Source organism: Salvelinus sp. IW2-2015, linkage group LG9 (genome assembly GCF_002910315.2).
Source record: "Salvelinus sp. IW2-2015 linkage group LG9, ASM291031v2, whole genome shotgun sequence".
Lineage (NCBI taxonomy): Eukaryota > Metazoa > Chordata > Actinopteri > Salmoniformes > Salmonidae > Salvelinus > Salvelinus sp. IW2-2015.
The window spans coordinates 26,214,597-26,231,953 of NC_036849.1; the positions used below are offsets into that span (position 1 = coordinate 26,214,597).

Sequence of the window (17,357 nt, forward strand, 5' to 3'; positions counted from 1 at the left end):
GGGAGACCGGAAAGTACAATTGAGTTGGATAGGAAGGAAAAAAAGACTGAAACAAAAACAGAAATATGAGGGGCTGAGAGAGAAGCAAGGAGAAGAGGGTAGAGTGCAGAAAATGTGATGTATGCCAAGGTTATTCGTTGTCATTTTGTTTATATTAACTCCTTCAAGACTGTTGGAAAAGATTCCTCATGAAGCTGGTTGAGCAAATGCCAAGATTGACAGCTTTGAACAAAAGCTACTTTGAAGAATCTAATATATATTTTTGTTTTTTGTTACACCATGATTCATATGTGCCATTCCATAGTTGATGTCTTCACTATTATTCTAAAATGTAAAAATAGTAAAAATAAAGAAAACCCTTGAATTATGAAACTTTTGACTGGTACTGTATATATAATTATTTAGTTATTATTAGTTTGTCAGTTAAGACTTTAGACTTTTCAGATTTACTATTTTTATTATACTGAACAAAAATATAAACGTAACATGTAAAGTGTTGTCGAATGTTTCATGACCTGAAATAAAAGATTCTGTAATTTTCCACACACACAAAAAGCGTCTCTCTCAAATTTTGTGCACTAATTTGTTACATCCCTGTGAGTGAGCATTTCTCCTTTGCCAACAATAATTCACCACCTGACAGGTGTGGCATATCAAGAAGCTGATTTAAACAGCATGACCATTACACAGGTGCACCTTGTGCTGGGAATGTAAAATGCCACTAAAATGTGCAGTTGTGTCACACAACACAATGCCACCATGTCTCAAGTTGAGGGAGCGTGCAATTGGCATGCTGACTGCAGGAATGGTCACCACAGCTGTTGCCAGAGAATGTAATGTTAATTTCTCTACCATAAGCCGCCTCAAATTTGTGAGAGTATGTCCAACCGTCTTCACAACCACGCCAGCCCAGCACCTCCACATCCGGCTTCTTCACATGTGGGACGTCTGAGACCAGCCACCCTGAACAGCTGATGAAACTGGTTTGCACAACCAAAATAATTCTGCACAAACTGTCAAGAAAGCGTCTCAGGGAAGCTAATCTGTGTGCTCGTCGTCCTCACCAGGCCTTGACCTGACAGCAGTTTGGGTCGTAACCGACTTCAGTAGGCAAATGCTCACCTTCGATGGCCACTGGCAGCATGTATGGTGTCGAGTGGGCGAGCGGTTGCTAATGTCAACGTTGTAAACAGAGTGCCCATGGTGGCGTGGTGTTAGGTATGGGCAGGCATAAGCTACGGACAACGAACACAATTGCATTTTAAATGAATGGCAATTTGTAATGCAACGAGATACATGTGACGAGATCCTGAGGCCCATTGTCGTGCTTTCATCCACCGCCATCACCTCATGTTTCAGCAGATAATAGCACAGCCCCACGATCTTCCATGGCCTGCATACTCACCAGACATTTCACCCATTCAGCATGTGTGGGATCAGGGCCTAACACCACCACCTGCCGCTAGATTTTGGGATTGCGGTAAGATGTCTATTTCACTAGCCACGCAAGAATTTCACTCGCATTTAGGAATAAAAAAAATGGTCAAGTATTATCATATTTATAGTAAAATAAATGCTGCAGTAGCTGTTTTCTAAGTAATTCTGCCATTTTGTTTCATAGCTGGTAAAATATTCCCACAAAGTCAAAGAACTACGAATCCTATATAGCCTATCCCAACTCGCACTGCAACACTGCCTGCCTGGGGCTGTGTGCACGTGAAGAGCTGCGCACAGGCATAAAAGGTGGTCTAATATACTCTGGGTTTCTTGGCTATTTACATTGTTTGTTCACAAGCTAGGTTGTTTTCGATGATTGAATTTCAACTGCTAGGGAAGAGAAGATAACGCCTCTACTAGTCAGACTAACATGCTGACCACACCAGTCGCGTGCGCTGCAAAATACATTTGCACAAACATGTTATTCAATCATTGCGCGCCCAACAAACGTCTGCGTTGCCAGGCGCTAAAATAGAAAGTTGATTCTATTGTGGCACAGAACACGCTGCAAGTCCTGCCTCTCCCCATCTCCTCATTGGCTTTTAGAAGCAATATACCCACATGCCAGCTCCTCATTGGTTATACCCACATGGGTGATTGAAAGATGAAGAGTTCGATTATGGTAATACACCTTATTATGAAAGTTGCCAATCGCCATATAAAGTCCAAAGAAGAGAAAGCCTGGAAGGAGTAGAATGACTAGAAACGATTCGGTTGACCGTTTGTGTGGATAATTGTCAGAGTAGAGGACCTTGGTGCATTTCAGGTTAAATAACAACTCAATGTGTATATACCAGGACAAATTAGCTAGCAACAGCAAGCTAGCTAGCTAAATAGGATAAATTAGATAGCAACTGCAAGCTAGCTAAATTGCCATAAACGTTTAATGCTATTCGACCTGTCCCCAAATGAATATAATTGGTTCAGAGATTGTTTTGATATTTCAACCAGCATGTCCTGATCACATTTGGTGTGGGGGACAAAATACAATTGAACAGGATGGCGGACGCACGTGCACAAACATGACAGGAGTCGCTTACCACGGTAACATCCCAACCTTAAAGGGGCAGGTGAATATTTTAGTCTCATCTGGATATTTTGTTTAAAAGACTAAGGTCACAAAAAAAATATTAAACAATATACCACATTACTTCTTACGAGTAAATATATTCTTTTTTTAGAAACATTACAAAGCATGCTAATCAATTTGTGTGTTTTGTTAGTGTAATTTTAACAGAAAAAATAATGGTTAGCAGCAAAAATATTTGAGTGGCTGGTAGATTTTTCAATCTACCTGCCACAGTAAGCTGGTGGACCAAAAAGTTTAATTTAGGCCCTGTTTGGGATGTTCTGGATCTACGTGTATGACATGTTCCAGTTCCCGCCAATATCCTGCAACTTCGCACAGCCATTGAAGAGGAGGACAACAGTCCACAGCCACAATCAACAGCCTGGCAACTCTATGCGAAGGAAATGTGTCACGCTGCATGAGGCAAATTATGTTCACCCCAGATACTGACTGTTTTCTGATACACGCCCCTACCTTTTTATTTTTAAGGTATCTGTGACCAACAGATTCATATCTCTATTCCCAGTCATGTGACATCCATAGATTAGGACCTAATGAATTAATTTAAATTGACACTATTTCAATTACAGTATATGAACTGTAACTCTGTGAAAATCTGTAGAATTTTCGTAATGTTTCAGTAGCTTTTTCAGATCCCATAATATACCACATTCTTCTGATTCTCGTCGTTCTATATACAGATTTAGTCAGCTGTAACCTAGTCCAGCCCCATCTCCCGTTCTCTAACCATCCATCAGCTGTTAATGCTATTCTCTACTCTAGTGTTAGACTTCTTCTCCATGCCGTAGTCTCCACAGTTTAGTTTCATTCGTAATCATTTAGTCTTTAGGATCAGCTACAAGCTCAGCCATCTCTAACATCCCTGTCTCCTGCTCTAGCCTCGCTCCAGAGTGTATTTAGTCTCTGCATATGGTGTGTTTTTTGTGATGTCACTTCTTTGATACCAGCTGGAGCACTGCGTTTCACCATTGAGCAGTGACCTGCTCGAGCGCTGACAGGAACTGCGGAGATAATGATCAGCAAGCCATGAGACTGGCCAGTGGCCAAACGCCACTCGTACATCACACTAAACTCAGGTCCTCTGTATCATGGTCATGATCGATTCTTCGTTGATCAGAGCAAGCAGTTCGATAGGCACGCGCGCTCACTCAAATCGCCAGGCCCTTCTTCATGTCTGGGCAACAGACGCCGCAATGCTACAACCAATCTCTTAAGTTCACAAACGATACATACAAGTCTTACAGCTGTCTCAATCATACACCTCCTCTGACCGCCGCACCACCGGACGTATCTCACTGACGCTAGCTGCACATACCCAGGTGTACATCAAGGACGGATGGGATCAGGCCACCTAGAGGTCCCCGCCGTTCAACCTACTAAAGTCAAACACATATATCGGTAATATTTTCAACAATCGGCCACAGCCCCACTTGCCTAAGCGCTAGTCTGCGCGTTCCTCCGGTTGCTGACTGGCAATCATGGTTGGACAGCAGAGAGACATACCGCGTTGCGGACTACTATACTCGCCATGCCCTGGCATCGAGGCTGGATTGCCTACGAGTGTTGTTAGGTTTAAATTATAAAATCCAACCTAACGCTACGACTTGGACTGGAAGTGTCATCACACCACGGTTTCCTAGACACTTGTAGCCGCGGTGAGTGGCGAAGCCTCAACAGGGAGACGATGTGCAGTGGACAAGGGTGAGTCTCTAGTGCCGCTAGCTGATTGAGAACGACCAATTATACCCAGAGACTGAAGTCATCTTTTATAGTGACTGTTAGTAGCAATTAAGACTCTCATCATGAGTGTGAGCGTACGTTAGTAGCCTGAACGGCTGAGATTAGTAATAATATATCGACACACACTCAATAGGTCAGCAACAATGTCAATGTAACCAAACAACCCAACACTATACATGTTACTTAGCTACCATCATAACGTGATTACACTACCTCAACTGTTACACTATCCGTCAACGTGTTATTCACTACCTCAACTATGTACACTAACCTCCACTGTTTAACCACGAAACCTCAACGGTTACACACCCAACGTGTTACACTACACTCAACGTTTACACTACCTCAACGTGTAACACTAACCTCAACTGTATACACTACCTCAACAATGTTACACTCACCCTCCAACAATGTTACCACACGCTCAACATGTTAACACTAACCTCACACGTGACTTACACTACACCTCAACACAGCTCTACACTATCCAACTCAACCAGGATTGTCTATACCACTAAACACCCCTGAAAACATCTAGCACACGCTCAACGATGTCTTAATACATGAATCGCTCAATTTGTTACGCAAGCAGCTTTCTTTTACAAAGAGTTTCTCTAGTCAGAACTTATCACCATAGAGCGCACGACGAGCTTGTGTAGTGATTTACTGTTGTCCCAATTCCAAGAGTCGAACATCATCCTGTTCCACCCTACTAGAAAAGATGTCATGCCAACGCAGGTAGCTCGTTCAGTCTTCTACAACGCTGACTGCCAGCTACACGTACACACACAGAGCGACCCTGATCACTATTCATCACCACCACCTATCTCTGGCATGCTCATTTGCATGAGTACCAGATTGCCAGGTTGCAATTACAGGCATCTAACTCTTGCACACCAGTGATACACGATCACCTAATTGATTCCAGTATGCCTGCCTGGAATAACATAGAGAAATGGAAATGAACGATGAACAATAAAAAAAATGGCCACACAAACCCCTATCTCCGCAAAACCTTTCCAGGACTTACGACACTAATGCGTCTCTCACCACGTTGCTGCCATCTCTCTCCATCTTTGTGACATGTGACTCCGCCAACACAATCTTCAATGAGAGATTAGTCCATACTTCGTGAAAAGCACATAGTAGTTAAAAATACATTGCCTAAGATATCAATACGTTAACGAGTCTTCACAATACGAGGGATAAGAGTCCTGGAGAGGCGGCACGCAAATCCGAGCAAGCCAATTGAAAGGAACCAAGCTGCATACCAGCAGTGGTGTTTTCGCTGACACAAGAGTGGTACATAATGATACCAACCCAGCTATGGCCAGCTTCTCACATTCGTAGTAATGAACTTTCATCTTACTGATAGCATGACCTCTCCACCCTCCTCATGTTCCCAGGCGCACATCGACTCTGCGCGTTCCTCCACCTTCTTCACTCACTCGACCGCTCCTCCCGCCCCGCGCTGCGTCTTCTATAGCCTCCCCCCCCAGACATCGCTCTGTCCTGCTCCCTCCCACCTCAGAGTGTCTCACCCCCCTCGCTCGTCATCCATCTGCACCCCCCGTTCCTCCGACTAGCTGTTCACACCAAATCCCCTGACCCTCTCAGGTAGACCTCCCGCCAACCCTGTTTTGCACACATAGTCGAGCTGCCCCATCATGCGTCTGCCCCCTCAAGGTTAGAACGCGACATCCTATCACCCCAAAATCAGCAGCGACCCGCCTCTGGATCCCGTTCAGCCGCCCTTGGACCTTTGCCGAACCCCGCCCCCCAGTCGACTACTCGCTGCTCACCCAACCTCTCCTTGCCGTTCCTACGCTGCGTCCCCGAGTCACGCTCCCCGCTCCGCCCTCCAATGTTCTCCCTGCTTCATCGGCGCCCGCGATTGCGTCATCTTCGGCATACCCCCTCTACAGCTCTCAGCCTCTCCTCTATGCTTGAATACTCTCGCCTCCGCTCGTCTCTCACTGGCAGCAGAACAGCCCCCACCTCATCAGTCCCTCCAGAAGCTCACAAACCGCCACTCCCGCACATCCACCTCACTACGCATACCTGCTCTCCTGCGCTCAAGTACCCAGCAACTCGTCACACCTACACTCATCAGACGTCTCGCTCTCTCGCCCCTCGCGCTCTCGCTATTCTGCGGGCTCTTCCGCTCTCTACGTCCAGGAATGCCATCTCCATGCTCGCTCTCCCGCTATACCGTACTACACACGAGCTCCACGAGTCCGCTGCTCCAGCGGGCTCGCCTCTCGCGCTCCTCGCTACTCCCGCTCTCGACCCCTCACGCTCTCGACCTCTCGCTGCCTCGACCTCTCGCTCTCCGACCTCTCGCGTACTGCCGCGTCTCGCTCCGCTCTCGAGCCCGATCCCGCTATGCTGCAGACGCTCGGATCCGTATCTCGACCCTCCCGCCTCCAGACCTCTCGCTCTCGACCCCTCCGCCTCGCTCTCCGCTCTCGCTCTCCCCCCCTCGCTCTCCGCTCTCACTCTCCCCCTCCCCTCTCCCCTCTCGCTCCCCCTCTCGCTCTCCCCCCTCGCCTCTCCCCCCCTCCCTCCCTCTCCCCCCTCGCTCTCGCTCCTCCGCCCTCGCCACCTCGCTCCCCCCTCCCCTCTCCGCACCCGCCTGCGCTCTCGCTCTCCCCCCTCCCCCTCTCCCCCGTCTCGCTCTCCCCCTCCCCGCTCGTCCCCTCTCCACTCCCCCCCCTCGCCCTCGCTCTCTCTTGAATGCGAGCGAGCGAGCGGGGGAGGGCCGACCTCCCTCTCCCCGCCCCTCGCCTCGCCATCGTGCGCTCTCACCCGCGCCCTTGCTACTCCTCTCCCCCCTCGCCTCGCTCTCTTATCCCCCCCTCGCCCTCGCTCATTCACGCCCCTCGTCTGCCCCCCCTCCCTCGCTCTCCCCCTCGATCTCGCCCCCCCTCTCGCCTCCTTCGCTCTGCGCCGACCCTCGCATCTCTCGGGACCCCGCTCGGCCCTCTGCAGCCCCCTCGCTTCTCGCCCCTCGCCTCCCTCCCGCTCTCCTCCTCGGGCCCGACCAACCTCGCTCGATCGACGCCGACCCGGCTCGTCTCTCTCGACCTCTCGCTCGTCCGAGAGCCTTACGTGATCTCGCGCTCTCCCCCCCTCGATCCCCGCTCTTCGCTCTGCCCGCTCTCGCTCTCCACCTCCGCTCCGGCTCTCCCCCGCTCGTCGCCCTCTCGCTTGCCACCTCTCGCTCCCTCTCGGCCCCTCCTCGGGTACGCCTCGCACCCCCTCGCCCCGCCTTCCCCCCTCGCTCTCCGACCTCCTCGCTCTCCTCTGCCCCCCCTCGACCTGACGCTCTCCCGCTCCGTGGCACAGACACGATTCCGGACCCCCGCTCGCCGGCTCCCCTCCGGTCCGCCCGACCTCGACTGACGCTCGCTCTCCCCCCCGTCGCGGCCCCCCTCTACGCGTCTCCCCCCGCTTGCTCTCGGGCTCTCCCCCCCCTTGCCTCGCGCTCTCCCCCTCGCTCTCCCGCCTCGCTCCCCTCTCGCCTCTTCCTCTCTGCTCTCGCGGCCGCGCGCCCTCGCGCCGTCGCACTCGCTCGGCTCCTCCGCCTCGCGCGCTCGCTCGCTCTCCCTGCCGGACGGGAGAGCCGCGCTCGAGCTCTCCTCGCCGGCTCCCCCCCCTCACGCCTCTCCCCCCCTCACGCTCTGCTCTTACCCCCTCTCCCCCCTCTCCCCTCGCTCTATCCTCTGTTCCGCATCGTTGTCCGCGGGGGCCCGAGTGGGAGATAGCGACCGCAGCGCGCGAGGTAGAGGATGGCCGAGCGGATACGAGAAAGCCGAAGAGGGGGTGCGAGAGCCAGAGGCGAGAGCGAGAGGGGGGGAGCGAGGCGGGGAGAGCGAGGGCGGAGATGCGGGAGCAGCAAGCGAGACGAGAGCAAGGGGGGGGAGCGAAGCGAAGCGAGGGGGGGAGAGACGAAGAGAGGGGGCGACGAGCGAGGCAAGAGGCAGAGGGAGACGAGGGCTACGGGGGGAGACGAGCTTGAAGCGCGAGAGCTGAGGGCGAGGGGCAGAGAGCGAGACGCGCAGGGGCGAGACGCAGAGCGAGGGGGTGGACGACACAGGGAGACCGCGAGGCCGCTGGAGGGGGTGAGAGCGAGAGCGAGGGCGGAGAGCCGAGAGCGACGAGGTGCGAGAGCCGGAGCAGCGGGAGAGCGAGGGGGAGAGAGCGAGAGCGAGACGGTGAGAGCAGCGACCGAGCGGGAGAGCAGAAGCGGCGACGAGAGGGGCGCAGATGGACGCGACGAGATCGAAGAGCGAGACGGTCGACAGAGCGAGAGCGCGATGGCGGCCGAGAGCGAGGGAGAGCGAGGACGAGCGAGAGAGCGAGAGCGAGGGGCGAGAGCGCAGGGGGACGAGGGCGGAGCGAGGGGGCGAGAGCGAAGAGCGAAGAGGGCGCAGACGCGAGGAGCGTGCGGAGTTGGGCGGGGGAGAGCGAGAGCGAGGGGTGGGAGAGCGGGTGAGAGCCAGGGCAGCGGAAGAGAGCTGAGTGGGAGGGGGGGGAGAGCGAGAGCAAGGGGAGAGCGAGCGAGGCGGCGAGGGTAGAGAGCGAAGGGAGAGACGAGCCCACGGCGAGGGGGGGAGAGCGAGAGGGGCAGAGAGCGAAGGGCGAGAGGGGTGAGAGCGACACGAGGAGACGAGGCGCGATGGGAGAGCTCGAGAGCGAGGGGGGAGAGCGAGGGGCGGAGAGCGGTGGTATGGCCAGAGGGGCGGGACGGAGCAGAGGGGGCGAGAGCGAGAGGGAGGGGGCGAGAGCGGAGGGGCGAGGCGAGAGGTGGAGACGGAGCGGGAGAGAGGGAGAGCGAGGAGGGCGAGAGCGAGAGCGGGGAGCGAGGCGGGAGGCAGCGAGAGCGGGAGAGCGCGAGAGCGAGAGGTCGAGACGGAGCGAGCAGAGGTCGAGAGCGGAAGCGTCTCGAGAGCGGAGAGTCCGAGAGCGTAGACGAACGGTCGAGAGCGGAGAGGCGACTGAGCAGAGGAAGAGCGAGTTGAGGTCGAGAGCTGAGCCGAGAGCGACGAGCGTCGAGAGACGAGAGGGCACAGAAGCGGGATAGAGCGAGAGCCGGCGCGAGAGCGAGAGTGAGCCGGTGCGCTGAAGCAGACGGGGAGACGCGAGAGCGACGAGCACGAGGCGAGGTAACGGCAAGCGAGAGCGAGGAGGCAGAGAGCTGACAGAGAGCGAGGGGGCGAGAGCGGAGATGCGAGAGCAGAGGGGGCAGAAGCGAGCGAGACGAAGGGGGCGACGAGAGCGAGAGCCGACGCGCGAAGACGGGCAGGCGAACCGCGGGGCGATGAGCGAGGGGAGGCGAGGGGCGAGAGCGGGCTGAGAGCGAGGGCAGACGCCAGCGACGGGCGAGAGCGAGCGGGCGAGAGCGAGGGGCGGACCGAGGGAGCGAAGGGGCGAGAAGTGAGAGCTGCAGGGGGGAGAGCAGAGCGAGGGGAGAGCGAGTGAGCGAAGGGCGGAGAGCGAGCAGCAGTTAGGGGGGGAGCGATAGCGAGGGGGGGAGACGACGAGCCGAGGGGGTGAGAGCGAGAGCGAGGGGGTGAGAGCGAGGGGAAGAGCAATTCCCATAGATTTGACGGGTCTGTGAAACACACTGGAACCCACACACACAGTCTTTTCTTCTGTCTGCCGATACCACTGCCTTCTCAATACATGTTATATTGATTCCTCTTTCATGGGAAAATGTGGAGAATCAGAGGCTACCGCTGAAGCTGCCAGAAATGTCCATTGCCATTTTTTTCTCCTTCCCCTTTCATTTCACTCCATCTAAATCAATAGTGCACTGTATCACTGCGAACAACACACAATACAAAAGAGCAGCGAAAAAGTGTTGACGGACAGGGCGTGTGTGTGTGTGGTGTGCGCGTCTGTTGACTAAAGGTATGGTGCCTATATTTAAGACAGGTGTCACCTATGCATTTACTTAAACTCGTCGTGCTCAGGTCTAGTTTACTAAGAAAAACCTGTCAAAAACCCGAAACAAAAAATCGAGGATTCTTATTGAAGACACGTTGACGGTAGGGTACATGTTTACGCTGTACAGTCTAGTACTAAACAGTTAGTTTGTAACGTGAACGTAGTGTAACATGTTGAGGTAGTGTGTCATTACGTACTGACCATTGAGGGCTAGTGTAACACGTTGAGGTAGTGTAACACGATTGAGTGAGTTCGCTAACATGTTGAGCGTAGTTGTAAACAACGTTGACGTATGTAACAGTTGCACGGTAGTGTAACACGTGGTGGGACGTGAAGGAGTTGTACACGTTAGCTAGTGTACACCGTTGAGGTAGTGTAACACGGCTTGAGGGTAGTTGTAACACCGTTGACTCTGTCTTTTGTCGCATTCACTCTGACAATCACCCATAACCATGTTTAGTTATAGTGCTTTTCTTCTAAAGTTTTGTTTCTGGATGGGGTTTGAGCTTCTGAATCTGATGGGTTTATGCTGCCAGTAGATGCCAACGTTTCAAATAGACCTAGCTTGTGTATCACTAGCAATCACCAGCTAACAGGGAAGAAATCTGAGGGCGAGCACGGAGCGTGACTGGGCCAAGCTAGAACAGATTGTGAAGTTGCTGGAGCCTTTCGCAAATCCAAACTGACATCCAGTCGCTGTCTGATTTGGTTCTGTGCCTTCTCAACCTTGAGGCACACTTGCAGTCAACTACTGTTGCAAAACAGTTGGCACAGGTCCTCCTGAAGTCATTGTGTGAACACTTCACATGCATACTGACTCCTCTGGTAGCCAACTTCTATCCAACCCCTGGCGCAGCTTGCATGATGGACCCAAGTGTGTCCCTGGCACTTCGCTCAACAGAGATGAAGTCACTAATGAGGCAAGCAGAGTATTTTGTACTTCAGAAAATTAGAGGGTACAGCCGTGGAGCGGCAGGACCCCAGGAAGATGCCAACACGATGAATCTAGCAAGTATCTCAACCACAGTGCTTCAGAAGTATAGCTTCCTCTCATTGAAGATTGTGTCTGAGTCACTGTCCAGCTGGAGGGTCAGACTGGCAGAGCATTAAGTGTCGAAATACCTGGAAAAGGTTTGGGGTGGGGGGCATGTTTAGACTCACCTCTCTAGTTCTGGCAGGCAAGGATGGCTGGTTATTGAAAGCTGTGCCCTGTTGCACTGGATCTGGTATCTGCCTCTGCATCCCAAGTGTTCGTGGAGAGAATATTCTCTGTCTGTGGACAACTGCCATCAGGCTTGAGAAACCGAACGACCACCTCTTTGGAATGCAATCTTCTAGTAGGTGAACCAGAATATTGTTTGGTTGAACAGAAACACACACAAGCTGTCTGGCTGTGAACTGATAGATTTGTAAAGAAGTGTTGTATTGCGTATGTTTTTGCTGCTGTTCCAGGTGTTTTTATTAATCCTGTTGGAAGGGGTTAGTTAGTGATACATGTTATGTTTCTGTAATATTAAACATGTCAAATGTGACATGACTTCATTAGTTGATTTTTCTTTCCGTCAGGTAAAGATACATGATGATTCTTACATCTACTAAAGTAAAAAAACAACAACATTGGATTGGTGTTAACAAGGGCAAGAGATTCCTTCCACCATATTTCTTGCACCAGTCTAACCTTTAAATCCAAGTCACGTTAGGATTGATTTATAATTTAAACCTAACCAAACCTATGTCCTGGCCATGGAGTTGTGTGGAGTCCTCTATTGGCCAAAAGCCGATGTTAGCAATGGCTGTGCCATTGAGGACTTACACCATTTTTATTTAGTCAACTCGGGCTTCATTGGCTGATCCCTCCTGATGACCGGGTTGGAGTCGTGACAGCCGGGTCATCAGGAGGGATCAGCCAATGAATTTTACTTGTGAACAAGAAAATTAGACTTTCAGATGGAGAAGGCCTCAATGGCGCTGCCCATGCTCTCACAAACACCATCATGACACAGATACAGAGATGTTATGTCTATGGTCCTGGCCCATCACTCTATGTATTAGTGCCCCCCAGTGGCAAGAAGTGACATCACAAAAAACACACCATATGCCTACAACACCTCGACTCCCAGGCTGCTGTCTGTCCCTAACACTAACACTGAAACTAACACTGAAACTAACACTGAAACTAACACTGAAACTAACACTGAAACTAACACTGAAACTAACACTGAAACTGACACTGACACTGACACTAAATCATATAAACAGGAAATAGAAATGTGTTTATGGGACTGAAACTATACTGAAAAAAATTCTAAGATTTTACAGAGTTACAGTTCATATACTGTAATGAAATCAGTCAATTTAAATTAATTCATTAGGTCCTAATCTATGGATGTCACATGACTGGGAATAGAGATATGAATCTGTTGGTCACAGATACCTTAAAAATAAAAAGGTAGGGGCGTGTATCAGAAAACCAGTCAGTATCTGGGGTGAACATAATTTGCCTCATGCAGCGTGACACATTTCCTTCGCATAGAGTTGATCAGGCTGTTGATTGTGGCCTGTGGACTGTTGTCCCACTCCTCTTCAATGGCTGTGCGAAGTTGCAGGATATTGGCGGGAACTGGAACACTGTCATACACGTAGATCCAGAACATCCCAAACAGGGCCTAAAATTAACTTTTTGGTCCACCAGCTACTGTGGCAGGTAGATTGAAAAATCTACCAGCCACTCAAATATTTTTGCTGCTAACCATTATTTTTTCTGTTAAAATTACACTAACAAAACACACAAATTGATTAGCATGCTTTGTAATGTTTCTAAAAAAAGAAATATATTACTCGTAAGAAGTAATGTGGTATATTGTTTAATATTTTTTTTGTGACCTTAGTCTTTTAAACAAAATATCACAGATGAGACTAAAATATTCACCTGCCCCTTTAAGGGTGGGATGTTACCGTGGTAACGCGACTCCTGTCATGTTTGTGCACGTGCGTCCGCCATCCTGTTCAATTGTATTTTGTCCCCCCACACCAAATGTGATCAGGACATGCTGGTTGAAATATCAAAACAATCTCTGAACCAATTATATTCATTTGGGGACAGGTCGAATAGCATTAAACGTTTATGGCAATTTAGCTAGCTTGCAGTTGCTATCTAATTTATCCTATTTAGCTAGCTAGCTTGCTGTTGCTAGCTAATTTGTCCTGGTATATACACATTGAGTTGTTATTTAACCTGAAATGCACAAGGTCCTCTACTCTGACAATTAATCCACACAAACGGTCAACCGAATCGTTTCTAGTCATCTCTACTCCTTCCAGGCTTTCTCTTCTTTGGACTTTATATGGCGATTGGCAACTTTCATAATAAGGTGTATTACCATAATCGAACTCTTCATCTTTCAATCACCCATGTGGGTATAACCAATGAGGAGCTGGCATGTGGGTATATGCTTCTAAAAGCCAATGAGGAGATGGGGAGAGGCAGGACTTGCAGCGTGTTCTGTGCCACAATAGAATCAACTTCTATTTTAGCGCCTGGCAACGCAGACGTTTGTTGGCGCGCGCAATGATTGAATAACATGTATGTGCAAATGTATTTTGCAGCGCACGCGACTGGTGTGGTCAGCATGTTAGTCTGACTAGTAGAGGCGTTATCTTCTCTTCCCTAGCAGTTGAAATTCAATCATCGAAAACAACCTAGCTTGTGAACAAAACAATGTAAATAGCCAAGAAACCCAAGTATATTAGACCAACTTTTATGCCTGTGCGCAGCTCTTCACGTGCACACAGCCCCCAGGCAGGCAGTGTTGCAGTGCGAGTTGGGATAGGCTATATAGGATTCGTAGTTCTTTGACTTTGTGGGAATATTTTACCAGCTATGAAACAAAATGGCAGAATTACTTAGAAAACAGCTACTGCAGCATTTATTTTACTATAAATATGATAATACTTGACCATTTTTTTATTCCTAAATGCGAGTGAAATTCTTGCGTGGCTAGTGAAATAGACATCTTACCGCCAATCCCAAAATCTAGCCGCAGGTGGTGGGTGTTAGGCCCTGATCCCACACATGCTGAATGGGTGAAATGTCTGGTGAGTATGCAGGCCATGGAAGATCGTGGGGCTGTGCATTATCATGCTGAAACATGAGGTGATGGCGGTGGATGAAAGGCACGACAATGGGCCTCAGGATCTCGTCACAGTATCTCGTTGCATTCAAATTGCCATTCATTTAAAATGCAATTGTGTTCGTTGTCCGTAGCTTATGCCTGCCCATACCATAACACCACCGCCACCATGGGGCACTCTGTTTACAACGTTGACATTAGCAAACCGCTCGCCCACTCGACACCATACATGCTGCCAGTGGCCATCGAAGGTGAGCATTTGCCTACTGAAGTCGGTTACGACCCCAAACTGCTGTCAGGTCAAGGCCCTGGTGAGGACGACGAGCACACAGATTAGCTTCCCTGAGACGCTTTCTGACAGTTTGTGCAGAAATTATTTGGTTGTGCAAACCCACAGTTTCATCAGCTGTTCAGGTGGCTGGTCTCAGACGATCCCACATGTGAAGAAGCCGGATGTGGAGGTGCTGGGCTGGCGTGGTTGTGAGACCGGTTGGACATACTCTCACAAATTTGAGGCGGCTTATGGTAGAGAAATTAACATTACATTCTCTGGCAACAGCTGTGGTGACCATTCCTGCAGTCAGCATGCCAATTGCACGCTCCCTCAACTTGAGACATCGGTGGCATTGTGTTGTGTGACACAACTGCACATTTTAGTGGCATTTTACATTCCCCAGCACAAGGTGCACCTGTGTAATGGTCATGCTGTTTAATCAGCTTCTTGATATGCCACACCTGTCAGGTGGATGAATTATGTTGGCAAAGGAGAAATGCTCACTCACAGGGATGTAAACAAATTAGTGCACAAAATTTGAGAGAGACGCTTTTTGTGTGTGTGGAAAATTACAGGATCTTTTATTTCAGGTCATGAAACATTCGACCAACACTTTACATGTTACGTTTATATTTTTGTTCAGTATAAATAAAAATAGTAAATCTGAAAAGTCTAAAGTCTTAACTGACAAACTAATAATAACTAAATAATTATATATACAGTACCAGTCAAAAGTTTACTACTCATTCAAGGGTTTTTCTTTATTTTTACTATTTTCTACATTTTAGAATAATAGTGAAGACATCAACTATGGAATGGCACATATGACATCATGGTGTAACCAAAAAACAAAAATATATATTAGATTCTTCAAAGTAGCCTTTGTTCAAAGCTGTCAATCTTGGCATTTGCTCAACCAGCTTCATGAGGAATGCTTTTCCAACAGTCTTGAAGGAGTATATTAAAACAAAATGACAACGAATAACCTTGGCATACACACATTTTCTCTGCACTTACCCCTCTTCTCCTTGCTTTCTCTCAGCCCCTCATATTTCCTGTTTTTGATTCAGTCTTTCTTTCCTTCCTATCCAACTCAATTGTACTTTCCGGTCTCCCGCTCTTCATGGCTTATCTTCATTTTCTCATTTCCTCTCCATCTTTCCACAGTCACCTCTCTCTCTTTTCCTTACACCATCCTCTCTCTATCTTCCAAGTAAAGAGAACAATGTTCTCTTTTCTATTTTTTCTCGCTCTCTTTCTCTCTTTCTCTCGCTCTCTTTCACTCTCGCTTTCTCTCGCTCGCTTGCTCTCTCACTCTTTATCTCTCTCCCTCCAGAAGGGACAGTGCCATAATCAAGGAGGAGATCAAGGCATTCCTGGGGAACAGGCGCATCTCTCAGGCTGTGGTGGCTCAGGTCACAGGTCAGTATGCTTCCTAGTGGCTAATACAGCACACTACACTATGTTGGAGTGGAACTGTGCTCACTTTGGTGTACACTTAAAACAGAGTCATCATCATGATTTCTAGGAGTGTTAGTGTGGCTTGAATGACACATAGCAAGTACTTCATCCACTGTATATGCATTGGCTAGTTAATAAATCTTGCTTTCTGTGCTCTTTCTCCCTTTCCCTCTCCCATATTTTTCTCTCTCTGTCTCTTTCTGTCCCCCCTCCCCGCCTCCCTCCAGGTATCAGTCAGAGTCGTATCTCCCACTGGCTGCTGCAGCAGGGCTCGGACCTTAGCGAACAGAAGAAGAGGGCCTTCTACCGCTGGTACCAGCTGGAGAAGACCACCCCTGGTAATGCCCACCACCACCACCCGCATGCCCAGTCCCACCACCACTTCCACGTCCTCCACCCGTTGGCAGACCCCCTCCTCAGCCCTCCCACCTCCAGCCTCCTCCCGTCTGTCCAGTCCCTCTTCAGTTGTTCCACCCGTTCCATCCACTATTAGACACTCTCTCTGATTCTGCACAAACTAGAGAGGGCAGAAGGGGTTATACGATGACAACTGGTGGGTGAGTCCATTGACTATTTCTTGACATTCTAGGGCTGGAAAGTAATGATGGCCCTTCCAAATCCTCGCTATGTATCCCTAGTAAATAGTAAAAACTGTTACTTTTGCCCAATGTAATGCACTTTTCTAGGGGGCACTAATGCCAAATCTGTCTTTGTTTGTAGTCACTACATGTGACTACACTACCCATATGCCCTCTTGCGCCCCCTCTGTTTCAATGGACATAGTTTCTCCTCAGACATGCCCCATGCAGTATTAAAGTCCTTCCCCAAACTGTTCCAGTCAGTATTTGTCCCGCCCCAAATCCTTTTACAGCACCTTTCCAACTCCCCTACAACCTGTTTCTGCCCCCACAACCCCATTGTGTGTCTGACTCCATCCTGTGTCCAAATGTGTCACTTCCCATTTCCTGTGTCCCACCCTCTGGGTGCAGCAGCCAATAAGCTATCACAGCCACAAATATTCAAATGCTCATTAGTGGCAGGTGTTTGAGTAGCAGTATTTGTAGTTGTATAGCTATGATGTTGCTACTACAATTGAGTAGAAATGTAAAGTGTTTTAAGCGCTGTATAAACCTCATTGAATACGTTATTATGATGACTATAGCTAGACCTTAAAGAGTACTGGTGTCTGACTGTATATGACCATGGTGAAAAA

At 49.5% G+C, this 17,357-nt stretch overlaps 1 protein-coding gene across 1 annotated transcript in view; it reads left to right on the plus strand.

Moving 5' to 3' along the window:
• LOC111968881 (homeobox-containing protein 1) overlaps positions 1 to 17,357 on the plus strand; it is a 35,223-nt gene that overhangs the window by 7,640 nt on the left and 10,226 nt on the right. The window contains 2 exon segments of the mRNA XM_023994809.2: positions 16,020 to 16,105; positions 16,372 to 16,482. Of these exon segments, the coding sequence (XP_023850577.2) occupies positions 16,020 to 16,105; positions 16,372 to 16,482 (197 nt within the window).